General features: G+C 32.6%; 1 protein-coding gene across 1 annotated transcript; it reads left to right on the plus strand.

Moving 5' to 3' along the window:
• The first annotated feature begins 1,435 nt into the window (after positions 1 to 1,435).
• LOC149479238 (proclotting enzyme-like) lies at positions 1,436 to 13,973 on the plus strand. Its single transcript, XM_089708228.1, has 7 exons — positions 1,436 to 1,758; positions 10,358 to 10,411; positions 10,680 to 11,663; positions 11,836 to 12,028; positions 12,392 to 12,552; positions 12,925 to 13,181; positions 13,456 to 13,973. Exons 1-7 carry the CDS (start codon positions 1,695 to 1,697, stop codon positions 13,609 to 13,611), a joined length of 1,869 nt encoding a protein of 622 aa, XP_089564354.1. The 5' UTR covers positions 1,436 to 1,694; the 3' UTR covers positions 13,612 to 13,973.
• Positions 13,974 to 14,115: the final 142 nt, after the last annotated feature.

Consider the following 14,115-nt stretch of genomic DNA (forward strand, 5'->3'; position numbering starts at 1 on the left):
TATATTAATTTATAATTATGTATATTTCTATTGAATGCAAGTAAAGCAACAGAACGCCATTAAAAACATTCCATATATTGAAATTAAGAAAGAGTTAGTTAGGCAGATAATAAAAACAAAATAGAAACTTCAGTGTCATCATGCCGGACCTTATGTTTTGCAACAGTTCCACAAATGGTAGAGTTGCGAGATGTGGGTTTTACGCGTAAATATTGTCATGTTTATATTTTGATATTTTCCTTTGGTTTTAAGAAGAAGTAATTGCAAAATAAGAAAAGATAAGCTGCCTTCTAGAAGGTATTTTTAAAAATTCGTACTTAATTGAAATCTGTTCAGTAATTTTAGAGTTAAAGAAAGAAGGAACAGACATGATTAGCATGGTGGTTAGGGATTGTATTATGAATGCGGTAGCTTAGGTTGTGGGTTCGGAAGAATTCTAACAAATACCCGCGGCCCCATCATTAAAGCGGCTCGACGGAACACAGTGGGGTTTTAGTCGGTAAGAATCCGACATAACCCACGGCTCCTTCCCCGGGGGCCGTGGGTATCTTTGGAAGATTTCCCCACTATAAAAAAAAAAGGTTGTGGGTTCGACTTTTATTATAATATATAAAATAGTAGAGAAGTTTATATTTAACAAACTGTGTATTTATCGATGTATGTGTATATCATTTTTAGCAGTTATATGTTTGATACATGTGTATACGCTTTATTTTAATTTGCACTAGATGGCGCTGGTAAACATGAAGTTCTAGAATAGTAATATTTGTATACGTAGTATATTATTATTAGTCTGTGGTAATATTATCTGTGCTTTATGAATATTATCCGTTCATTTCAAAACAGTTGTACAATGAAAGAGCATTTGCCTTATATGGATGAATTGATTCCCATGAATGGTTTGGCACGGGCGTATCCATACATGAATAAATAATTCATTTTACCAATTCAATTTACCAGTTGAACTAATGAATGGAATATGTTAACTTTTTGGAGAAGATATAGATATCCCTTTGCAAGGCTTAAGAGAGTCTTCCGTGGAGATTCATCAAACTTGCAATAGCTTATTTTCTATTATTTTGGAAAATTACGATGACATACACCAATAGAATTATGTAGAGCTGAGTGAGTATCTAACTAATAATGTTTGGCCTACTGGCGCAACATAACGATAAGTGAACCAATTTAAATTTCCATGAGACAAACATTTTAACAAAACAATTTGATTCTTTACCAGCCTGTACCAAGGATGTGAATTCGTGTTATCGTATTTCATAACGCAGACTCCCAATCTGGGACGTATTATGCACTTACGGATGGTCCAAACCACGATGCAATGAATCATAGAAATGGCCCTTTTAAATCTGAATATCATCACCATCAAAGATTTGATGCGCTCCCCTCTGATTGTTTGAAAGTAAAAGCAAGAACCAAAACGCGCGCGCCGCATAACGCGCCATGAAAGTGAGCGCGAAACACGTTTTTTTCAAATTCAAAAAAATTCCATCTGACATTTCAACATTCCCTCCAAAACCACACGGTGCATTTTTGACATAACTTTTTTTTTTAATTTTTCTTCTGGTCGTGGCGTTGAACTTGGCTGTGAGTGCAGAGCCCCCGTTTCATAAGTGATTATACGATGTTACAAACGTTCGCAGTGAAAGTGTAGTGACGTAAACATTAGATCAGACGTTATGGCGGACATTGTGCGTTTAGGGAAGTGCCGTGCCATAGATATAATTTTTTTTATTGTTTTTGGTAAGTTGATTTTGTCGCATCTGTAATTTATGGTACATATACGTAAACATGAATTCCTAAATTACTTTTATGTTACCAGAAACCTTAAAATGAAAAATATTTTTGTCACAGACCAAGTACGAGGAAATTTTTAACTCCAAAGAAAACAAGGCACGCAAACAAGCGTGCAAATGAAACTTGAGTAAACTTAAGAACTTTTTATGATCAAGCATAATTAAATCTCCGCAATTTTGGATGAGCATACTGCATATGTTACGGCTAAAGGTAGGTGAGAACATAAACTTAAGATTAGCCGGCTAAACTTAGGTTTATTTTCGACGAGGTGTTAATGTTAGTTTGTTCTATCTTTAGCCGGCTAAACTTAAGTGTAACCGCAGGCCCGTGGCTAAAAATGTCGGGGTGGGTAGATTTGGTTACTATAATACATGTAAGGAACAGGGCGAGTGTTTTCTGGCACTTCGCCGGCTGCTGCCGCAGCACGCTCGCTGCGCTCGCTCGGCTCGTGCGGGTCTTAAGAGTTCTAACCTAACCTAACCTAGCCACCAGCTTTCTGCCCTGAGTCGGGGTGGGTAGATTTGGTTACTATAATACATGTAAGGAACAGGGCGAGTGTTTTCTGGCACTGTGCGGGCCCCTCAAGCCCTCCACCGGCCCGGCGCTAACCAAATCTACCCACCCCGACATTTTTAGCCACGGGCCTGCGGTTACACTTAAGTTTAGCCGGCTAAAGATAGAACAAACTAACATTAACACCTCGTCGAAAATAAACCTAAGTTTAGCCGGCTAATCTTAAGTTTATGTTCTCACCTACCTTTAGCCGTGACACATACATAATACTTATGCATAATTTCATTACTTATGTAATTATAATTATAATATCTTATGATAAAATACGTAAATTATTCAAGTAATATTATAGCTTTGAATAACATATTGATGGTTTAATATTTGGTATAATTAATTTATTTTCTGAATTATAATAAAAACTGTTATATTTATTGCATAGTGGTTTTAGTGCATTTTTACGTCTTATTTTAAGAACCCAGATATTATGACAAAACAATAATCATATAAATATCTCTAGATAATTTTAAAATTGTCTTTACGTATGTTCATAACAAAAGTTAAGTTATCACAGGTTGCCTGGTAGAAATCGCTCAGTAGCGATAAGGCCGCCTTTTTGGCTTTACATTATATTGTCTTTTTCTTTTTGTTATATTGTCTGTTTTACTTGGTGCTAAATAAAGTGTATTTATTTATTTATTTATTATTATATCATAACGCTACAAAGTCTTCTCTTTGATTAATTATTACCTTTTTAGCGGCTCGCCCAATTTTTTTTCAACCTTTTAACTACCTTATAAAGAACACAATAGATTGCTTTGACTTCACCTGAACTGAAAAATATTTATTTCTTTCATTTTATTCTAAATTCTATTTAATTTAACAGGTAACAAAAAAGTGTGCCAATTAAGCGTCTAAAAATATTCTGTAATTGCGTGATAAACATACGAATTTCTTGTTTGTATTATTATTAAGAAACCCAATAGCGCTACATCATAAAAGATTGTCTATTTTTAAATTAAGTAGTAGGAAATATTTTGTATTTTTTTCTTCTTAACATTACATGCCCTTACTTTGTTAACATCAACTACCGAAAAAAATTTAGAACACGTAATTCTTCATTCTTCTTTCTTTGAATAAATAAATATCTATTCAAAGAAACTTAGAACTTCCTCTTTTCTTAAAGTTGGTTAAGTTAGTTAAAAAAGTAGTTTTACTAAATAGGTCCATAGATAGGTATAACTTTCCTTCGTTACGAAATAACTTGGCTCATTGTCCATTTGGCCATTTTTGTAATTAAACACTGCAGTGAAAGTGACACCTACTTTTCGTCCAAATTCGTTGCCAAATAAGAAGAAAGCCTAATTTAGTGAGAGCTCCAGTTTTTATGTAACTAATTCTATTATAGAAAATTTCTACACAAGACTTTTTAGGATTGATGACTAGGCCAAAGTATTTATATTGTCACGATATATTTAACAGAAAAAATTCAAACCTCGACAAAAGAACTACAGAATTAAATTCTAAGAAAAAACTTTTTAAGTAATGATTATTGACTAGGTAGGTACCCACCTACTTATACATAATTAAAACCAAATTTTTGAATTCAAAAATGAAAAAACCTTCGTACATAAGACAGTATGATATTGAAATATAGTATTCATTAAAATATTCATTACCCATAGGTAATGTATAATAATATATACTAATAAAAATAAATAATGCAATAAAATATCTAGGTATAAAATTAATAGGCAATAAATAAAACCCATCCAAACGCTGACCCGCAAAACGTAACTTACCTCGCGTGATCGACTCAAAACATTATGTCACTTGCAAGATTTAGTAATCGTAGCAAATTGGCTAGTCAAACAGGGTTCTCGAACATTACTTTTCTTAAATTCTGATACCTAATAAAACGTCGTTTTAGTAACCAGATACTTTTGTATTATAAAAATTCAACATTTATATTTCAACATAGAATGTGACCTTTCTTAAAAAAATCATAAGTCTAAAATTTCCAAAGAAAACACAAATTAAATGTTTTTAATTTTTAATTGCCTCAAACATATGTTATTCTTGTATAGGTACATCGTGCAGATTTTTTATAAGATATTCATAAATTCTAAAAAGAGCTTACTGTCCTTAACCTTTGTATACAGTAAATAGCATAAAAATAAATATATGTAATTCCTAAAAAAATAATTCTACATTGGCAACCCTGAAAGTGAGTCACTGACCGGTTCGATTATGTCGTGTATAACAATTAAAGGCGAGCTATTAGATTTATTGATCAACAATTTGAGATGCGTTCTCATAAATAATTCATCGATAATTATTATTGTGTTTAATATGCATCTTATAATTTGACAAATGTATTATTAGATTTAAAGACAATGCAGGATTTCAGAACGAACAAATATTTTCTGATCTACGCCAGAGTACTTAATTTCATGTTACATATCCTATAATCAATAGATTGAGTAACATATTCAAAAGTATTATTGTTTGAACGAAGAAAAGTTTTAACAACCTTGTTTCTACACTTTTCCCGGTTTATTAAAATTGAAAAAGCAAAGCTCCTTTCTCTGTTCATTCTTTCATTAGAGTAGAAGAAAATCCAGTAATAATTGTCATTTATTATTTCGTAATTAATTTCACTATATCACCCGTATACTAAAGAAAATCACGTAAAACCCCAATGACAACATTGTGACCTACCTCTACATTGCTTACGATGTGTATTTCTAAAACTGTCAATAAAATAATTACACAAACTACAATGGTCAATTTTGTTAATTAATATTTAATACCCTATAATTTCCTTCATTAACAAATCCTGTATGAAATATAAAACTGCTCATTAAAGCAGATGAATTTATCTAGAAGAAGTTGTATTACAATATGTTTCTCGCCGGGCATAATTAAGGGCATTTTTTGCCTTCAGAGTCCCGTTTTATCAAAACCTTATGATTCCAATTAGCGAAAATACAGTACCAAATACCAATATGGATTACGTAGTTTATTATCAACTAACTGTGCAAAAGTAATGCAGTCTTCATTACTGAAGCCTTCGTAAAGTTACTCGATTCCTCAAATTAAGCTTAAAATTTAGGCCAGGTTCGTTGACTCGAAAAGGGAACAAAAGAAATGATCAAGCCGGTTTAAAATCACCTGGTGAGAATTTGGTGTTTCGAAATTATTGCAGCGTACGGTACAGGGAGTTTATTTATTTTCTTTGCATATTCATAATTTAAGTGTGACTTTCGTGTTCGTAATTTTTGGTTCACTTACGCGGTGTTATTGAACCTTCATGCGTTTCTGTGATGGTATTATTTTATGTTTATTTTTAACATGTATAAAATATTATGTAAATGTAAAGTTATCATTAGATTAAGATTTTATATAATGTTAATGTTTTGATCTCAAAACCAAGCGATAATTTAGAACAATAAAATTCTTATACTACTTACTATACTGTCTTATAAAAAAACTTCATGTCAGTTTATAAATAACAGATTTCTACGTAAATAAATGTTTAATCATCACAATAATTACCTACATTTACTTGAGATGCTCTAGCTCTACATTTCACAATTACTGTGAAAATCAATTTCAAATTGTAAAAAATAAATAAAAGCATACTTTTAGTGCACTTTCTTATAATTCTAAGGTTACTCTTATACGCACTAAAATCACATGAGTAGAAAGACGGATTCCGTCTTTCTACTCATGTGCTAAAATGACTGTGTCATTATATTGAACCGGATTGAAAAAAAGTTATGCCACATCCGTTAACATTGTCTCAGTTATGTAAGATTCGATTAACATAAACACAATACCGAGTAAGTTCCTGAAATATATTGTGTAAGAGCATTCTTGTGATTTAACAATTGAGTTATGTTTATTTTGACGTCCAAATTTTGTAAATGGAAGAATTAATTCTAATCCTTTACTCTGCAGTAAGTAAATAACATCTTTGCGAGTGATTAAATGTTTAATTAATGGTCTATAAAGACTGGATAATGAATAAATTAAATTTATAATATTATAATAATATTTTTTTTACTACTTAAGGATTTTAGTGAAAAGACGACGTCCACCCTGACGTATTTTATCGAATGACTAATCCATACTAATATTATAAATGCGAAAGTAACTCTGTCTGTCTGTCTGTTACTCAATCACGCCTAAACTACTGAACCAATTTTCATGAAATTTGGTATGGAGATATTTTGATACCCGAGAAAGGACATAGGCTACTATTTATCCCGGGAAAATGATGCAATTCCGGAAATCCCACGGGAACGGGAACTATGCGGGTTTTTCTTTGACTGCGCGGGTGAAGCCGCGGGGGGAAACCTAGTAGTAACACTATAAGCTACTTCTTTTATTTTTTAATTTTAAAATTGACTAACATTTTATCTGATTATAAAATTAATAACAATTTTGTTTTTTTTGCATTTTAAATTTCCAATAGGTAAACTTCCGTTATCATAACCAACATCTTAAAATTTTTCAGGATTCAAAAGCACAGTTATTCAATAAGTGCGTAATATTCCATGACGTGTAAATCCCAAGAATATTTTACGTAATTGACTTATGTTTCATAACTGAGTGTAATAAAGTATTCAGATGCATTTCGTATCACTTATTGATTTTACTCCGCTATACCTGCGTAGAGCGAAGTAAAATCGATAAGTGATAATGTGGTAATGAGGACTTATTTATTTATTTATTTGGGTACATCGACAGATCGCGCATACATCATTCCTTAATAATAAATACAAAGTAAGAATATTCTAATGCTTGACCCTATTATCTTAGCCTATTATAGATGTACACAGCATTACAAGAAAAACTAAAGATAAATGTAGTCAATGAGGATGTTTTATACAACTAAAGTAAGTAAATTAATTCAATATTGCTTAATTCTAAAACGTGATGTGATATGATCTGTGCACTTTTCGTTTAAACATTGGCAAACTATCGGACTTTTATAGGACTTTAGTGATAAGCACCTACAAGTATAGTATTATATTATCTGTGGTTATTAATACTCTCTCTACATACATAAATGTACAAATTACAAAGTCTTAAACAGTTTTTATACACAAAATCATATCACTAAGGTAGATATTTTGTGCGTATATTCAGTAGTAAATAATGTAAGTGTGGGTAATCTATTTTTAATAAATACGTTTTTCAAATTCGCATTTTAAAATTGCACGTCTGTAGCTTGCTGGAGCTAAGCATAAGGAAAAGTCATCACCTTAATCATCAACAGCTAATAATTATTATTGTTCCTAACATACAGGCTCTATTTGCAAGGACATGAGTTTGTGTGAGTTTATGTCATACCACCACGCTGGCCAAATGTTAATTATTGTTATAGAATAACAGAATTTAAGCACTTCTTTACAAAGATAGGACTTTAGAATTTAGATCGTGTATCGCAAGCCTAAGCTAATAATAACAAGGAGCCAAACGACCTACTTAGTTTCTAAACCATTTCGCTTATCTAACGACATCCAAGATTCGCAGATTAGTAGGTACGCTAGAACGCAGTGACATCACACACTTTCACTTATGGCGGTCAATGAGTCAGGGGATAAGGCTGTTTACACACGAACGGTTGACAAGCGACGATCAGCACGTGACGTTTAAACGACACTCATTGACAATTTGTAACTTAATTTTGTAAAGTAGTATAATAAAATACCATAAAGAAAATTCAAGAAAATCTTGCCATAATCGCAGAACAAATCCAGTATAAGTTTTCCAATTCCTATCAACTATTATAATAATATCGATTTACACATTCAAAATAATAAAACAAAGTGACAATAATATAGCACAGATTACACGTAATCGTTATGTATCACTAATATAATAATTACTTAATTAATTTTATATTATCTGTGATACTACAAAATCCATAGACAGATATATAACAGAAAGAACAAAAGAGATTCGATTTGCAGAGACCTGGTAGCCGAGTGATCTAAACCAATATAAAAACTAGGCTAATAGAATGTCTAAAGGAAAATAACATTACATTTATTGACTAGGATCAATATCCAGAGAGAAACTTTTAATTTTGCTACAGGTTTTTCTCTGGATTGTTCTGTTCAGTTGAATATGAATAAATTTTTAAACATTCGTTAAATTGTATAACATTTAGCCACTAGCTCGGTAATAATCTTTACTTATTTAAAAAAAAACGTAATTTAACAATACCTACTAATTAATTACGATTATCGGTGTTTCTCTCATACTCTGCCCAAAAAAAATCCACTGAAAGTTATGCTTTCGAAAAAGCTAATTTTACATAGATCACAACTTCACAACAATGTACCGTTCCAATGAGTAGTCACTAGGTGAAATATAAAGAAAGCTTATAAAATACATAATGTATGATGCATTGTACTTTGCCCAATCAGATATATCCATTAAGTTTCACTTAAACGCTTAATAAAAGAGAAATCTGCATACTAAGAACAAAACCTTCGATGTAATTAAGGCTTAGTCACTACGGACCAAACCCCAAATTATATAAGTATATTTGAAGTCCATTAAACAAAATAAAATAAAAGCATTTGAAAGCACTAGATGTTATTTTTTATTCCTTGTTCCCAAAACTATTTCCTTAAATATTTTCTTTTGTACAGGAACGTAGCATATTTAGTTCTATGTACTTACTTCAATAAAAAATGGCTTGAAATGTGTTTTTGTACGCTAAAATTTTATTATGCTACTAACTGTAATAGACGGTTAATCTAACGAAAGTGTTATTTAAACGTTATGGCATAAGATATAGCGGAAGATATACAAAATTTTTTATATGTACATACATATTCTGATATATTATTGGCCAATATAAGAATAATTCCTAATTCTAGGAAGATTTCCGTCGCTCGTTTTATTATTCCCCATTTCCTATTACCTACTTTCGCTTTCATCTTTTTTAATAAGGATACATAGTATAGGAATTTTTAAACCTTAATAAACAACCAATTAATCCAGTAGGTACTGCAGAAAATCACGTAGGCACAATAAATTTTGTATATTTACACAACGGTTACTCATGAATGGAGTTACCAATATTACGCATGCAAGTAGGACGCGAATTGCATACAAAATATATTATGTGTATGCGTATTTTCCCGAGGTCACAGATTATGAAATAGACCCATTTCTGATGGTCCGGCACACGCAATTATTTTTAGTAATCGTTATTCAATTAATTTATAATTTAGGTACGTGTTTTCCCAGAGCACAGTAAACATCAGTTTAAGTTTTTCATAATTCATAATTCTTTATTTACGATAAATGTGTCTGTGTTTGTTTTAATTAGACGAAACGGTTCGCATTTTAATAGTACTTTTCCTGGTTTCATTTTATCCCATTGCATACAAAATGCCAATACTCGTATTATTTCTACCATTTTATATAAGTAATACAAATTCATTGAAAATCATTTTATTTCAAACAATTTACCTTACTCTACCTTTTTTAAAGTGCGGAAATCCAAATCAATCTAAATAAAACGTTTAAGAGCTGTTCTAAAATATATTTTGCTAAACAAATTATTCACAGTATACCCACTCGGTCACAGCGTCATTATTAACAATACCTAAGAAGAAAATTTTAACGTTTCAAATTACGCAAGAGCCGTGTAACAATGGTCGAAACTTTCACATGTTTGCCTTTAAATGGGACGTGTTTACTCCATTTGTCAGTTAAACAATCATTAATTGTTTTAATTTATATAGTAACCGTTTATATATTACTTTACTCTATGAAAGCTATATTATAATTCATATGCCCGTAAAATAAATTAAAATTTACAACATGCTAGGCCCTTTTCTTTACCCTTCTCAGTCCATTTATTTTTTCCCCGTCGTCAATCCATTCCTTATCCCTTAATCACTCATTTGTGCAGGCTCTACATCTGCAAATGTTTATGAGCTGATTGTTATACTATGTTAATAGTGTAAGGAATTACTTTTCTAACTTCATTTTTTTTTTTCAGGTACCTCAATCTTCACAACAGAAATAACATGTCAACAGACTGTTCTCCACCCGGGTAGGTACGCATCAATTTTACTTTACAAAATATATTTTTATTCCAACACTGATTAATTTATTAAGCTTTAAATTATCCACTTTACTCGTTTACCAGACATAATATTATAATATCATGTCTATGTAAAATTACAATAAATGGAAAATTTAGATACGTAATAGTAGACAATAACAAATCAATATTCATACATAACGATAAACTTTCCAATGGAACAATCTACCGACGGTACATAATATGTACCTACTGATAATTTCAAATTATTTTTCAGTCCCCTTCAGACGGATAACGGATGAAACATATCTACAAAGGCATACGCACTGGGATCAATATTCCGTACCAAGAAAAAGGTCTTCAGATTCCACACAATATTACCAAAATAATCCTTATAGTCAAGCATATTACCATGAACGACAGTTCATGTCACAAGTACCCAACAACCAACAATACCCTCAATATTATGATGGTAGATCATCTGTAGATTTAATTCATTCTGAAAGTATACAAAATCCAAACGATGGAAGATTACTCTCAGACTCTGCATTCACTAGAATATCTGAAACTCTGGGAGCAATTAACACAGTTGGTCATTATCTCGTCGATGTGGTCAATGATAATAATGATCGAACGGAAACCGATTCTAATTTACAGCAGTTACCACAAGCTCTCTACACGATAAGCAAAAATGTTCTAGGGCGTAACGTTACTGACAAAATAGCGCCTATAGTCAAAAAAGCTCTACCTAGAGTTCTACCAGATGCTCCTATAACAAAAATAGCAACAGCAAATTACAATGAGAATGATGCCAAGTCGTGTACGACACCTGAAGGAGAGGATGGTGTGTGTGAAGATTTGAGTAACTGTCCGCAATTACTGCTAAACCTTATTAATCTCAGAGAATCGTTGTGTTTCAAAGACCTATTTGTACCTGGAGTATGCTGTCCACGTGACGCAGTTGTGCCTTCAACGCCAGCAGTGGAAAAGCCTGTTTTAACGACAACTAGTAAACCGACTTACTTGGTTCCTGTAACGACTCAGAGGCCTGTAACTTTGACAACAAAGAAACCAACGACGAAACCTTCAGCTGTTTTGGTTCTAACAACTAAGAAACCAAAAACAACTACGCCAAAAGTAACTACGCCGAAACCGACTAGAACAACTACGGTCACTACTTCCCGACCACCGTCTACTACATCTTTTTACACAGTAGCACCACCTATTATCGCTAATTACTCCAACATTGTGGATGTTAACGGTATGATATTTTTAGTTCTATGATTTTTTACAAATATTTATTATAACTCATATTAAATTCTGCACGTATTAATTTTATGTTTAATGATTTTAAACTGCCTAATGATTATAAACTGCTGCTCTTCTTCTTTTTACGTAACTTTTATTTACCTTTTTCATTATTAATTTTCCAGATTGCGGTCAACGCGAAGACGAAGGAGGTCGTATAGTTGGTGGAACGGAATCTAAACCTGGCACCTGGCCATGGATGGCGGCTATCTACCTCCACGGGAACAAGAGGCGGGAGTTCTGGTGTGGTGGCACTCTGGTCGGGCGACGGCATGTGCTCACAGCCGCTCATTGCACAAGGGACTCGAAACAGAGGCCGTAAGAATTGCTATATGATTTAGAAAGAAGATATTCCTGTAAAACTACGGAAGTGTAAATGTTACACTTCCTTAGTTTTACAGGAATATCATATCGTAGTTTTGTAGGAATATCTCAATTCTCATTCAATAATATATTACATAATATTATGTATGTACTTTACAGAGAATTTTTTGGAATTGAAAACATATAATATTTATGAGTACATATTAGCATTAATGAATATTCCGTTTTTCGAGAAAGAAAAATCGAGATTAGGATCAATTAAAAAAAATGCAGCAGACGAAATTTTATGGTTTAGCTGAATATTAATAAAAAGTTTATATCTATACCAAATTAAAATGATTTTCATATATTTTCCAGTTTCCCCGCCCGCCAATTCAGCGTTCGTCTGGGTGACGTAGACCTGTCACGTGACGACGAACCCTCCCGCCCGGTGACGTTGCGGGTGACAGCCGTGCGCGCGCACGAGCAGTTCTCGAGGGTTGGCTTTTATAACGATATCGCTGTTTTGGTTCTAGCTGGTTAGTAATTTCGATAATATGATAATCATTTATTCACCATAAAAACAAAATATAATAATGGGTACTAGCTGGTACAAGAGTAGTTCATTAAAAATATGGTAACTTTATTTCACTGGTCGATTTTCTTTTCGTCAAACTTGTAAATGAACATTCTGAATGTTTATCAGTACAGAATACATTTTTTATAAAACCTCGCTATTGCCACTATAACGAGGATTTACAAGAATACGCAAACCCACTAGCATAGCCACTAGAAGACACTTGAAATTTAAAATTATTTTCCCTTAGAATTTTCCCTACATGAAGAATTTAAACATTTTTTTTAAATAAGCCATTTTATACGCACTGCCAAATTATTCCCAATCTTTACAGAAAACGTCCAAAAATCAAAATACGTGATACCCATCTGCCTCCCGTACGGCGACCTTGCCCGCAAGCAGTTCGACGGCTCTGTAGCCACCGTGGTGGGCTGGGGGACCACGCGGTACGGTGGGGGGGAAAGTTCTAAGCAGTTAGAGGCTAAACTACCAGTATGGAGGAATGAGGAGTGTGACAGAGCGTATTTCCAGCCGATAACAGATACTTTTCTGTGCGCGGGATACGCGAGGGGCGGGGTTGATGCGTGTCAGGTGAGGTTTAAACTTAAAGCATTCTTTAGCCTAAAATCATTAAAAATTAATAGAGATTTTTTGTCAATGAAAATATGCATTGATTTTGTCACATTTTTGTACATAGTATTTCTGTATTGAAGCTCTCGATATATCCAAAAAATCAAAACCTAAATTATAAAAGTATGTAAAAGTATATTTACAATTTATTGTGAATATAAATAAATACTATCTTCAGGTAGAAGAATACTAATTAGTTAATTACTATCTAACGTGACTTTTTATATTTTTACAGGGAGACTCGGGCGGTCCGCTAATGTTGCAAGCAAACGGTCGCTGGACTCAAATCGGCGTTGTTTCGTTCGGAAACAAGTGCGGCGAGCCCGGATACCCCGGCGTTTACACGCGTGTGACACACTACCTCAGCTGGCTGCAACAGAACTTAACATAAAAATTTAATTTAAACACTAAACTTTAAATTATATGCACTTTATTTTCTTTTTTTCTCATGTGGAAGCTTTTTAATATATGGATAATAATTTATAGAATTTAGGAATAAGAAACAGTCCGCTAAAATCAATAAGTTTAGATGATTAGATCTAATAATATTCACCCAGAAGTCATAAATTAAGAAATTTAATACATATTTTAGACTGATATTTAATTTATTTAACTAATCTATGTTTCAATTAATTACCTTCTTACAGTCATCAGCTATGACGATAGTAACTGAAAATCTAAGAATTAGAATTATTTCCTTACGGTGTAATGTATATTTGTAAATTTGATCGAATAAAAAATTGTGATATTAAATTATTGTTTCTTTTTTATACCTACCGCTACCTCCACAGTCCACTCCTTCTGTACCCTTCCCTGTCTACAGTAAGCTTTACTGAAATTCTTCAAATAATCATTACAAGGGTTTCTTTTAACGTGATAACGTTTTTAAAATCGT

Source organism: Colias philodice, chromosome 20 (genome assembly GCF_061535455.1).
Source record: "Colias philodice isolate Cphi_HAF_F1 chromosome 20, ilColPhil1 Martin Lab GWU primary, whole genome shotgun sequence".
Taxonomy (NCBI): domain Eukaryota; kingdom Metazoa; phylum Arthropoda; class Insecta; order Lepidoptera; family Pieridae; genus Colias; species Colias philodice.